This window comes from Procambarus clarkii, chromosome 68, assembly GCF_040958095.1.
Source record: "Procambarus clarkii isolate CNS0578487 chromosome 68, FALCON_Pclarkii_2.0, whole genome shotgun sequence".
Taxonomy (NCBI): domain Eukaryota; kingdom Metazoa; phylum Arthropoda; class Malacostraca; order Decapoda; family Cambaridae; genus Procambarus; species Procambarus clarkii.
The window spans coordinates 3,818,891-3,832,667 of NC_091217.1; the positions used below are offsets into that span (position 1 = coordinate 3,818,891).

At 41.9% G+C, this 13,777-nt stretch overlaps 1 protein-coding gene across 1 annotated transcript; it reads left to right on the forward strand.

Moving 5' to 3' along the window:
* The first annotated feature begins 10,630 nt into the window (after positions 1-10,630).
* Positions 10,631-10,963, forward strand: LOC138355610 (33kDa venom protein-like). Its single transcript, XM_069310923.1, has one exon. The coding sequence runs from the start codon at positions 10,631-10,633 to the stop codon at positions 10,961-10,963; it is 333 nt and encodes a 110-aa protein (XP_069167024.1).
* The last annotated feature ends 2,814 nt before the right edge of the window (positions 10,964-13,777 follow it).

Consider the following 13,777-nt stretch of genomic DNA (forward strand, 5'->3'; position numbering starts at 1 on the left):
ACGTGTATAAAACAGGTTATTCACAAGTTATTCACAAGTATTCACAAGTTGGGGGGGGGGGGGGGTGGAGGGAGTTATGCATGTACTCAGCTATTCACCTATTTGTACTCACCTATTTGTGCTTGCGGGGGGTTGAGCTCTGGCTCCTTGGTCCAGCCTCTCAACTGTCAATCAACTGGTGTACAGGTTCCTGAGCCTATTGGGCTTTATTGGGCATTTTTCTTTAGAGATTTGTTAGTTTTTTTTTTAAACCTGTGTTTTTTTTATTTTTTTTTATCCCTCTCCTCCGGGATATAATCCAGCTCCGGTAGTGGCTTTGTCTTAAGGATACAGTCTGCATTTACTGTCAGCGAGTCATGACAGGTTCAGATAGATCGATCAGCGAGTCATGACAGGTTCAGATAGATCGATCAGCGAGTCATGACAGGTTCAGATAGATCGATCAGCGAGTCATGACAGGTTCAGATAGATCGATCAGCGAGTTATGACAGGTTCAGATAGATCGATCAGCGAGTCATGACAGGTTCAGATAGATCGATCAGCGAGTCATGACAGGTTCAGATAGATCGATCAGCGAGTCATGACAGGTTCAGATAGATCGATCAGCGAGTCATGACAGGTTCAGATAGATCGATCAGCGAGTCATGACAGGTTCAGATAGATCGATCAGCACCGTGGATGGAATTACTATCGCTTGGATATACATGTATGTATGTATGTATGTATGTATGTATGTGTGTTTTATGTATATATTACTGAGATCGAGGGGGGGGGGGGAGATGGGTGCATGGGAGGGGGGGGTGGACAGAGGTCACGGTCACAAACGAGGGGCGCCGAATTGGGCGGCATTGTCACATTATATATATATATATATATATATATATATATATATATATATATATATATATATATATATATATATATATATAAGAGGCTGTGTGATTCTTCCATTCTCTCTCTCTCTCTCTCTCTCTCTCTCTCTCTCTCTCTCTCTCTCTCTCTCTCTCTCTCTCTCTCTCTCACACACACACACACAAGGAAGAGGAAGTACTTAGGAAACAGTACACTGATTCGAAATAGAGTGAAATGGATTAAGGTATAAAACGCAGGCAGAGAGAAAATAGGGAAGATAAGCATCAGCCCTGGACAAGACCAGCCCTGAACAAGCACCAGCCCTGAACAAGCACCAGCCCTGAACACACACAACAGCCCTGAACACACACAACAGCCCTGAACACACACAACAGCCCTGAACACACACAACAGCCCTGAACACACACAACAGCCCTGAACACACACAACAGCCCTGAACACACACAACAGCCCTGAACACACACAACAGCCCTGAACACACACAACAGCCCTGAACACACACAACAGCCCTGAACACACACAACAGCCCTCAGATACTCAACCTTACCATCCAACACGGGGTTCACAAATTCCATTAAGAAATCCATGCAGCCTCAGACACTCTTCAGAATTTTAATGAGTAAATTCTTTTTTGTTTTTTAATCTGTGGTTTCATTAACTTTCCGCCATTTTCAAGGTAAATTTCCATTTCAAGGTGTTTTATGGAGTCGTAACTAGATGTTGTGGACGGGACGACCTCCGTATTTCAAGGCATGAAGCTGAAAAAAATAAAATATTTTAAAGGGAATCCCTTTTAGGTTTGACCTTTTAAAGGGAATGTATCTGATTTTCTTCAATATAGAAATTGAAGAAAATCAATAAAGAAATTTTCTTCAATTGGGTGGAAATTATTTTTGTACATGTGTTAAGAGTTGTTTATTGGTTTTATTTCTGAATAAGGTTTTTTTTTTTCCTTATTAATTTTTTTTTTTTTTTTTGGGGGGGGGGTATTTGATATTTCATATGCGGTTAGATATTTGAGTAATAACGTAGTGGATTATTTGATTGTTAGACTTACTGATTGTATTTTCTGTAATATCCAATGATCAATCAACAATCGATCATTATTTAATGTTCGCTTTATAACGACAGAGAAACAATTTGACAGCAATCCAAAACGAAGGTAATTGAAGCCAATGTGTATAACTTCTCATGCTTGTTAGTTAATACTGGCAGTCAATATACACATCAGTGTATATATATATATATATATATATATATATATATATATATGTCGTACCTAATAGCCAGAACGCACTTCTCAGCCTACTATTCAAGGCCCGATTTGCCTAATAAGCCAAGTTTTCATGAATTAATGTTTTTTCGTCTACCTAACCTACCTAACCTAACCTAACCTAGCTTTTTTTGGCTACCTAACCTAACCTTACCTATAAATATAGGTTAGGTTAGGTTAGGTAGGGTTGGTTAGGTTCGGTCATATATCTACGTTAATTTTAACTCCAATAAAAAAAAATTGACCTCATACATACAGAAAAGGGTTGCTTTATCATTTCATAAGAAAAAAATTATAGTAAATATATTAATTCAGGAAAACTTGGCTTATTAGGCAAATCGGGCCTTGAATAGTAGGCTGAGAAGTGAGTTCTGGCTACTAGGTACGACATATATATATATATGTATATATATATATATGTGTGACGCTGACATCACTCAGACTGTAAGCGGTAACGATGACTGAAATACAATGGAAGAAATTGTTGATAAGTTTTTTGGTATATTTATATAAAAGGTTAGACACCATGGGTAACTGTTGGATAAAAGGCATTAGCAGATTGGAAGCTGGAGCCCACACCCGTGCACTCAAGCACACACACACACACACACACACACACACACACACACACACACACACACACACACACACACACACACACACACTGCATTTATGAAATGCGTTAGGCAGGTGATGTGGTGGAGGCTGACTCCATACACAGTTTCAAATATAGATATGACAGAGCCCAGTAGGCTCAGGAATCTGTACACCACTTGATTGACAGTTGAAAGGCGAGACCAAAGTGCCAGAGCTAAGCACAACTTAAGCACAACTAGATGAGTACAATGGACTTCACTACAATGTAAGAAAGAAGGAATAGGGCAAACTTAATAACGACACACAAAGGAGGATTGACGGAATAAATGAAGAAACAATGTTCCAATTAATGAACAGAAGAACAAGAGAACATAACCGGAAAGAAACAACACAGAAGAGCCCCAGAGGTGTTAGAAACAACTTTTTGCAGTCTCGAGTCGTCAGAAGGTGGAACGAACGAGGCACCGGCGAAGCCGATTCGACCATCAACTTTAAATTGTAAACAAGTCAAGAAAATCGAGCGAAAAGAGGTACTGTATTGAACTAATGATGGTTGAAAAGCGGGGCTTAAGAGCAGATGTTCGACCCATGCACGCACAACTAGGTGAGTACACACACACACACACACACACACACACACACACACACACACACACACACACACACACACACACATATATATATATATATATATATATATATATATATATATATATATATATTTATATATATATATATATATATATATATATATATATATATGTTTACACACACAAAGGTAAACAATCAATTGTTTGAGGCCGGCGATGCTGGATAATTACCGCTTCCCGCCGTATTGCCACGCTGAAGCGCTGGCTGCTTTTGGGTCCGTCGTTATTTCGATAAGCCTATAACCCAAATTCTTGGAAAATTATGCTCTTGATGTTTTTTTTTATCCCGGGAACCAATTGACTCCCGGATGCACCGGGGTGAATATTTACTGATGGTCCGTTTCTGTTGCCTTTTCATCTCAGCTCCGTAAAATATTCGCTATCAGTCTTGGCCTGAAGATAGCACATGCATAGTGATATTTACTAATATATAGAAAATAATAATTAGAGAATTCATATCTTATATACATGTAAATACGAAGCAATTACTGAGAGCCATTTATACATTTTTTTACAAAATAATTAAGACAGTCTCGCGAGGAAACATTTCGAAAAGGACATAAAATACTATACAGATATTCGAATTAACAAAAGTAAATAAAACAAACCTTCATACAAACTACCAGAAAAACACAACGGCACTAATCAACGGAAATAAAGCATTTAATAACATCCTTAAATGTGGCGAATCTGTGACAACATGTCTCTCTCACCCCCCTGGACCAGCTATAGGGGCAGGTGAGGTATGAGTCTGCATATAGGAGCTCGCTAGACACCCGCGTTTCAACTTGAGGTAAACCCAGGTATTCCCCCCCCCCCTCCCTCTGTCATATTCCGTTGCTGGCATGGCCACTATGCCCGCCGCTTGCACGGTGCTTGCAACTGGCACGAGGGGGGGGGGGAAACAAAGACCGTTGCAACATGCAACGTCCCCCGTCACTGTCTCAGCTGAGCACAAGGTCTTTGTCAATGATTAACAACACGTTAACAAGATCTAATGACCGCTACTCCTCTTGTTTCCTCTCCAGCTCTCTACCTTGTCTCTCACCAGCGTTCTCTCACCACTAGTCTCTCACCACCAGTCTCTCTCTCTCTCTCTCTCTCTCTCTCTCTCTCTCTCTCTCTCTCTCTCTCTCTCTCTCTCTCTCTCTCTGTCTCTCTCTCTCTCTCTCTGTCTCTCTCTCTCTCTCTCTGTCTCTCTCTCTCTTTCTCTCTCTTTCTCTCTTTCTCTCTCTCTCTCACACTGCCGTTCCTCATTAGGAACGGCATTTATTTACATTCACAAAGGAAATGCAAATTTATTTCACAAAGGAAATAATGTTTGCATGGTACAATGTAATGATTTGCCCAATGTTTTGAACAGCAATCAGGACTTGCTAGAGCAAGGAGCTGAGAGATAGCAACTTATTTCATCGTTTAGCAACTGCAATTCACAAATTATACATATATAGCAAAATGTAGGCGATAAGTAGCATAATTACCAGAAAGTTTAAACTGGATCACTGGATATGTGATCGAATATTATTCTAAGAGGCGAAGCGACGCTGCCCAATACACTTGGCTCTTTGGGGCTTACTGCGAGAAAAACATTTTTTTTTTTCATTTTTTTTTTTTTGACGCTCTGCGGGGAAAGAATTTCAAGCTAAGAATTTAGTTGACCGCACGTGATGCATCTCAATCGCGGTCAAATAAATCGCCGAACTTCGCGGAACTTCGCGGAACTTCGCGGAACTTCGCGGAACTTCGCGGGGAAACAATTGGTTCAGCGAAGTCCCACGATGGACTTTGACCTTGTGCCTTGATCCATTGTCGTTGGTACACGTATCACTTGGCCCTTGACCTCAAGCACACCCCAGGGAGAGGGAGGGGGGGGGGGGACAAGCCTTGTACGACCCCTTGACCTCTGATGACCCGGGCTAACACCCTGGATATCTTCAGACGATCTCTTCCTTTTAAACTGTTATCGTTTGAGATTAGATTGAGTCCGTGAAAAATACGTTGGGACGTGTTACTTTTTTATCTGAAAGTGGGAGAGACAGAGACAGAGACAGACGGGTACAGAGACAGAGACACGGGTATAGAGACAGAGACACGGGTATAGAGACAGAATGGGGGGAGGGGGGGAGAGAGACAGAGAGTGGGAGACAATGACAGGGAATCAAGAGACAAAGACAATGCCCGTGTCTTCGACAAGGACAGAACATTGTCCTTGTCCTCAATAGCGACATCCACTAATTACAACATTCATTCGAACACAGAATCTGAATGAAATGAAGCCAAAAATTGATATTGCAAAATTTAAACAGGAAAGACTGAACATCGAATATATAAGCTCCCGAACTCTCACGCTCCTCACAGCACACATAACATTACCCTAACTATAGATACCTCCATCTATATTTTAAAAGATTTAAAAAGATTAAAATTTTATTTTAAAAAGAGAGGGAATCTTCAAATATTCCCCTATTTTGCCCCCGTAAGTTAAAGTAAAATTTTAAGGGTTATCAAATGTTAATCTTCTTGTGTGAGGAGCTGTTCACTTGAGACAGTTAAGCAAGTCCCAGCTGTGTCTGGGTACAAGTGACAGGATGAACAACCCAGCGGGTTTTCTTCCTATTGGGGAGTGTTGTACATGCTGCTATGGCGGTGTGTCCACTCACAAGATGAGTGACGCTGCCCAATAAACTCGCCCCTCGGGGCAAAAATTAACAAAATTAAATTTAACTAACCAAAAACAAAAAACAATTTATATATATATATATATGTATATATATAAATATATATATATATATATATATATATATATATATATATATATACATATATATATATATATATATATATATATATATATATATATATATATATATATATATATATATATATATATATAAACTGTCTATAGAAATATGGAAAATTATATGATTTTCAATATTATACAAAATTCTTTGGGATACAACTTCTGAGACAGACAATCATGTGATGCGGAAATGACATTCTGACAATTGGTGAAAATGATGCAAAAAAAAAAAAAGTTTGAGAATATAATGCCTATGTAATGAATAGGCTAGCTACTGCCCCTCCCTAGAACGCCGCCCTACTCCGCGCAAGGCTAACCCATTACTACCTATTTATATATGATAATTGGCTCTACCATTTACCCTTTCCCCACCTCTAAGTCTATACCCACGACCACCCCATTTTCCCCTACAATATCCAGCACTACCATGCATCTCCCTCTCCTCTAAAGCTACCTATCACCACGATAATTGCCACTACCATTCTCTTCCTCCCCTTTCCCCCTTTCCCATCCTCTCTACCCTTCCCATCCCTCCCTAAGGTTACAACCATGCACCCCCCACCATCCACCAACACCAATGCTGGTTAGCATTGTAAATGTGTGGCCACGTCTGTGGTAGAAAAATAATAATAATAAAAAAAGCAACATGCTCACGCTCCCATGCTCACGCTCCCATGCTCACGCTCCCATGCTCACGCTCCCATGCTCACGCTCCCATGCTCACGCTCCCATGCTCACGCTCCCATGCTCACGCTCCCATGCTCACGCTCCCATGCTCACGCTCCCATGCTCACGCTCCCATGCTCACGCTCCCCCTTCCTGTTATCAGGAACAAAATCGTTGTTATGGATGTCATGTCGGCCTTCGCCTGTGTAAACATTGCACAGGGAGGAAAATGAGGCTTCTTACCACCGCATTATAAAGGTAAAACAAAGGTAAACATTGTCCCATTATGTTAAAAAAAAAGAAAATGAAAAAAAGTCAGATGCTTACCAAATTTAGTGTTAAAATTTGTTTGTATATTTTTTTTAACATTTGGTGTATAAAATGTTAATTTTTTTGCCACGTTTAGTGGGTAAAAGGATTCAGCTACTCTAACCAGACTGATGCATAGACAATGTGTATTTTTGTGAGCCGCTCCTTTTCATAGTACGCTGTAATATGTACGTTTTGGGGGGCCATAACGTGCAAATTGAGACGTATTGGTTGAGACGACAGAATGGGTGATAGCTAGCAGTATAAACAAATAATAAACATCGTATTTAAACATTAATCCACACTGCAATAAACACATTAAATCCATAATCTAAACATTGCATAGCAGGTTCAATCCTTCTTTGATGACCTCATGTTGCATAGCATCACTCGTGCAAGATCACTCAAGACACAGAAATCACAATAGAGTGATGCATCAAATGAACAAATCCACAAGGGCCGTGACGATGATTCGAACCTACGTCCGAGAGCATTTGTTCACTCAAGACCAACAGCGTTACCAAAACTCTCATACAGGATCTCAGACGACCAGCAGTGTTACCAGATGTCTTCCAAGGAAGGTTCAACTCTCTTCCCAGACTTGGCCGAGGACTGGATCGATACATCCAGGAAGCGGCATCTGGCAACAGTTTATGTATAATTATTGCCAGAGTTTAATAAACTTTTGAACTCGCTGCGTTTAGGATGTATTTATGCTTGAATACATCGCTGTGGTATACATAATGCATCCTGTAAGGAGTTAAATGTTTGATACATAATGGTAGATAAAATGGTACATAAAATAATAATGGTATATGGTGCATAAAATAATTCATAATGGTAGGAGAAGAAAAGATTAAAGCAGTGAGAATCCACAAGGCTCTGAATACTCTTTATTTTCTTCTTCGAGGATGTGGGTCCCTACAAATGCACCAGAGGTGGTACCCTTAGGTAATGAATAATGTGTTAATTTTGATTTTTACTTTTACGTTTTATAATAATGATTGGTAACTTGTATGTCTGATATCAGTTGACTCGAATTGGTGTGTGTGTGTGTGTGTGCATCGTTGTGTATTTTGAGTGAGTTAACGTGTGAATATTGTGTGTGTGTGTGTGTGTGTGTGTGTGTGTGTGTGTGTGTGTGTGTGTGTGTGTGTGTGTGTGTGTGTGTGTATACTCACCAAGTTATACTCATCTAGTTGTGCTTGCGGGGGTTGAGCCCTGGCTCTTTGGTCCCGCCTGTCAACTGAAACCAGCTATCAGCCTCTGACACCACCTAAACACCCTTACCTTGACATGTCCCATCACCTTCTTCCCCTGACACCCTCCCCCCTTGACACCCTTCCCCCCTTGACACCTTCCCCCCTTGACACCCTATCCCCTGACCCTGACACCACTTCCCACCTTCCTAGACCCCTATATTTTGACTTTATCCTGTAGTGGACTTTGAAGGTGTTGAGCGTTAGCTCCTGACCCCCGTCATCTTCTAGCTGCAGTAGAGAGGGTTTAACTTCCTGCCTCAGACGTCCAGTGGGTTTGAATTGCTCTAATTTCAATTCTAATTCAAACATTTTATTCGTGAATAATTGTACATTTATAATGTTTCTAGATCATAATAGATGTGCATATTCATACATTGAATACACAGTACGCACGCGCGTACACACACACACACACACACACTCACACACACAACTGCCAGATATTTGGAAAGCAGCTAACGTAGTCCCGATATACAGGAAAGGGGATAGACAGGAGGCACTGAACTACAGGCCAGTGTCCCTAACCTGCATACCATGCAAGCTGATGGAGAAGATTGTGCGAAAAAAACTAGTGGAGCATCTGGAGCGAAGGAACTTTGTAACACAGCATCAACATGGGTTCAGGGATGGCAGGTCCTGCCTCACAGGGTTACTTGAATTCTACGACCAGGCAACAAAAATAAGGCAAGAAAGAGAAGGGTGGGCAGACTGCATATTTTTGGATTGTCAGAAAGCCTTTGATACAGTGCCACACAAGAGGCTAGTGCGAAAGTTGGAGATGCAGGCTGGAGTGAGAGGGAAGGTACTCCGGTGGATAGAGGAGTACCTAAGCAACAGGAGACAACGAGTCTGTGTGAGGGGTGAGGTCTCAGATTGGCGAGACGAGTGAATGGTCCAACAAATGGCTGTTGAAGTTCAACCCGAGTAAATGCAAAGTAATGAAACTAGGCAGTGGAAACAGGAGGCCAGGCACAGGATACAGAATAGGAGATGAAGTACTTAATGAAACAGACAGAGAGAAAGATCTAGGAGTTGATATCACACCAAACCTGTCTCCTGAAGCCCACATAAAGAGAATAACGTCTGCGGCATATGCGAGGCTGGCTAACATCAGAACGGCGTTCAGGAACCTGTGTAAGGAATCATTCAGAATATTGTACACCACATATGTAAGACCAATCCTGGAGTATGCGGCCCCAGCATGGAGCCCGTACCTTGTCAAGCACAAGACGAAGCTGGAAAAAGTCCAAAGGTATGCTACTAGACTAGTCCCAGAACTAAGAGGCATGAGTTATGAGGAAAGGCTGCGGGAAATGCACCTTACGACACTGGAAGACAGAAGAGTAAGAGGGGACATGATCACAACCTACAAAATCCTCAGGGGAATCGACCGGGTAAACAAGGATGAACTATTCAACACTGGTGGGACGCGAACAAGGGGACACAGGTGGAAGCTGAGTACCCAAATGAGCCACAGAGACGTTAGAAAGAACTTTTTCAGTGTCAGAGTAGTTAGTAAATGGAATGCATTAGGAAGTGATGTGGTGGAGGCTGACTCCATACACAGTTTCAAATGTAGATATGATAGAGCCCAATAGGCTCAGGAATCTGTACACCAGTTGATTGACGGTTGAGAGGCGGGACCAAAGAGCCAGAGCTCAACCCCCGCAAGCACAATTAGGTGAGTACAATTAGGTGAGTACACACACACACGAGCTGAAAACATGTGATTGACACCAGCAATGAACCCTCAGGGGGAGACTGAGGACAATTGATTGTTCTCAAGTCTTATGTACTCAGTCAAGGGACTTGTGTGTATGTGTATATGTGTATATGTGTGTGTGTGTGTGTGTGTGTGTGTGTGTGTGTGTGTGTGTGTGTGTGTGTGTGTGTGTGTGTGTGTGTGTGTGAATACCTCCAAGAACAGAAATCAACTCTCTGAGGGCCAGGAGAGATTGTCATATGGAAAAGAGAGATTCCCCAGAGACTGAAGATGTCTGGGTAAATAAGAAATGGAGGGGAGGAAAGAGGAAGTAGATGGGGGATGTTAAATAGAACAGTAGATAGGTAAAGACAATGGGGAAGAGGGGAAAATATAAAGCCAGGAGGGGCAGGGATAATTACGGGAGATGGTAAAAAGCCTAGGGGAGAATAGAGTGAAGGGAGGGTTAGGTAGGGATAAAAGCAAGGTTAGGGAAGAATGGGTGAAGGCAGGGAAGGAAAGGGAGAAAGCAGGACAGGAATGGATAAATGCAAGGGGAGGAGAGATGAAGGCTGGGGAGAAACGATTGAAAACAGAGAAGGAACGGTTGAGAGCAAAGGTGGAACAGTTGAAAGCAAAGGTGAAACGGTTGAATACAGAGATGTAACGGTTGAGAGCAAAGGTGGAACGGTTGAAAGCAAAGGTGGAACGGTTGAAAGCAAATGTGAAACGGTTGAAAACAGAGAAAGAACGATTGAAAGCAAAGGTGGAACGGTTGAAAACAAAGGTGGAACGGTTGAAAGCAAAGGTGGAACGGTTGAAAACATGTGAAGGAGCGTTTCACTCTCTTCTTAAAAGAAAAGAGTCAACGTTCACAGGAGAGTCAACATTCACTGTGTCTAAACAAAAGGGGTGAACGCTCAGTTTTTAAACAAGGAGGTACATGAACGTTCACAGGGTCTCCACAAGAAGATGAACGTTCACAGGATCTCAACAAGATGAACGTTCACAGGGACTCATCAAGATGAACGTTCACAGGGTCTCAACAAGAAGATGAACGTTCACAGGATCTCATCAAGAAGATGAACGTTCACAGTGTCAGAACTAGAGAGTAAAAGCGGTTTTAAGTGCATAGATGCTTGCGTGTTCCCATTTAATAATACTCGCGAAATTGTAATAATAACTGGTGTTACTGTTTACTGTTGTTACTGTTAATTTGCTGTTGTGTATTATCTGTTTACTACCTATTTAATTATCTGTTGTTTTTATACACCAGAGACATTGATATGAAGCGATTATGTCTTCAGACATTCTCCTCTTTTGAAAGGATGTGAGGTTTAATTCCTTCAGTCTCAGGCCATTTATTCTGAAGGGCTATTTTTTGGTGATATTCCTTTGGACCTTCTCCAGCATCCTTTACGTGTTTGAAAGAGATGTGGAGCCAATACTGGATTCACTTTTTAGTCACAATATGTTGGGATACAAGTCCCTAAACGAAGCCAAAAAGGTAATTCTTACGCAGCTTGATTCTATTCTTGGATAATGATATGCGTTTCAGGTTTACTTGTAGTGACAGATTTGATGTGTGTGTGTGTGTGTGTGTGTGTGTGTGTGTGTGTGTGTGTGTGTGTGTGTGTGTGTGTGTGTGTGTGTCTGAGAAGAGCACTAAGAAGGTTCTTCTCCTAAGAGGGAAGAAGGAGACTAATTAGGGAAAGGTGTGAGGTAAGGTAAGCATTATCAGCCTCCCTTATAGATCGTCCAAGGAACGGCAAAGGAATTTGAGTCTTCGAGTCCCTTTTCATTTACCCATATTTACCCTAGTCAACGTCCCTCCCTCCTTCATTCCCATTCTGCCTATATGTCTATCCCTTCTTATCCCCCTCCCTTAAATTTAATTTCCCAGCTCATTTCTAATCATCGTCTATCACCCACTTTCCAATAGAAATGTATTTCTTTCATTTCTCACAATGATTCTTAACTCTCAGTGGAGTGTTTCTCATCTCTCTCTCATTTCGACCTTCCTTCACACTCCCTCTCTATTCCCTTCTTTCTCACTTCATTCATTCTTAAACTCTTTTTCTCATTTTTTTTTCTCTCCTTTTGGGCTCTCCTCTCCTCACTGTCACTTCCTCACACCTCATTTCCTCGACCTCATCTCTCCGTTGCATTGCAATAATTAGCAACCGTAATTGGTTGCCATAATTTGAAATGGCAAACGTTACAGAAAATGGGCAGACGTGAATGGATTTCTGCATGAGGAGATAGAGAGTAAATGATGTAAAAAGAAGCCAAAAGATGTAAATACCGCAGCACATAAATATGGCAACATGTAAACATAGCCACATGTAAATATGGCAACACATAAATATTGGCAGTGGTTTGTTATGGTTTTGCCATATTAATAGAGCTGAAATATTTTGTTGGACTTGTTACACTCAACACAGTCTGTAATGAACTGTAATTTCGAGTCAGTAAAAATGCATATTGGAATTGTTTTATCTATAGTAATATTCTGTCCCAATGTCCCTCCCTTACCGTCAATTCTCCCCCCTTTCCCCCCCACAACCCCCACTCATCTCTATCCTGTCCCTCCCCCTTCCCCCCCTCGACCGTCTATCCTGCATCCTTTCTTTCTGACATACTCAGAACAGGCATACTCAGGGCTCGGATATCCATGTTTATATGCAATTTCCACTACTCACATCTTGGAAACAACCCCATATCCACTCCCCCACCCCCTATCCACAAATCCACCACTCCCTCCCACACACACACACGCGCGCGCACACACACACACGCGAGGGAGTGGTGGATTTAGGTGTGTTTATTAGGTGTGTTTACTCACAACTAGTAAACACACCTAAATCCACCACTCCCTCCCACACATACACACACACATGCACACACACCTAAATCCACCACTCCCTCCCACACACACACACACACACACACGCAAACACACTTAAATCCACCACTCCCTCCCACACACACACACACACACACACGCAAACACACTTAAATCCACCACTCCCTCCCACACACACACACACACACCTAAATCCACCACTCCCACCCCCAACACTTTCCATCCACCACAACGACCAGCACAATCGGGGTTCGAACCGAGGCCCATGAAAAAAAAAGCATTGGGGCAGAAGCCGTACGCCTGAATGCGTGTGTATTGTGGCTGGGTAGCGGGCCGAGCTTCTCTTATTACCACCCATTATGAACTCGGCCCCAAACAAGTGAACAAAACCAGTAAATCAATGTCGACATTTTTTTGTTGGGGGGGGGAAGGGGAGTATCAACGTTGAACACCATTTTGATTCTCCTCCTCCTCCTACACCTTGGTGTTAATGGGGTTAATGGGGGGGGGTGTTAATGGGGTTAATGGGGGGGGGGTGTACTCTCCTAATTGCACCAGTGTAAATGTGTGTTTGTGTTTTCTGTTTACACAAACGCATGTACTTGATCTATAAGTATAGTTTGTAGCATCACAAAGTTTACCAGAGTTCCATATTTCCCAAATCCGTCTGTCTCTCTCTCTCTCTCTCTCTCTCTCTCTCTCTCTCTCTCTCTCTCTCTCTCTCTCTCTCTCTCTCTCTCTCTCTCTCCCCCCCCATTATCATCATGTTTATAAGTACA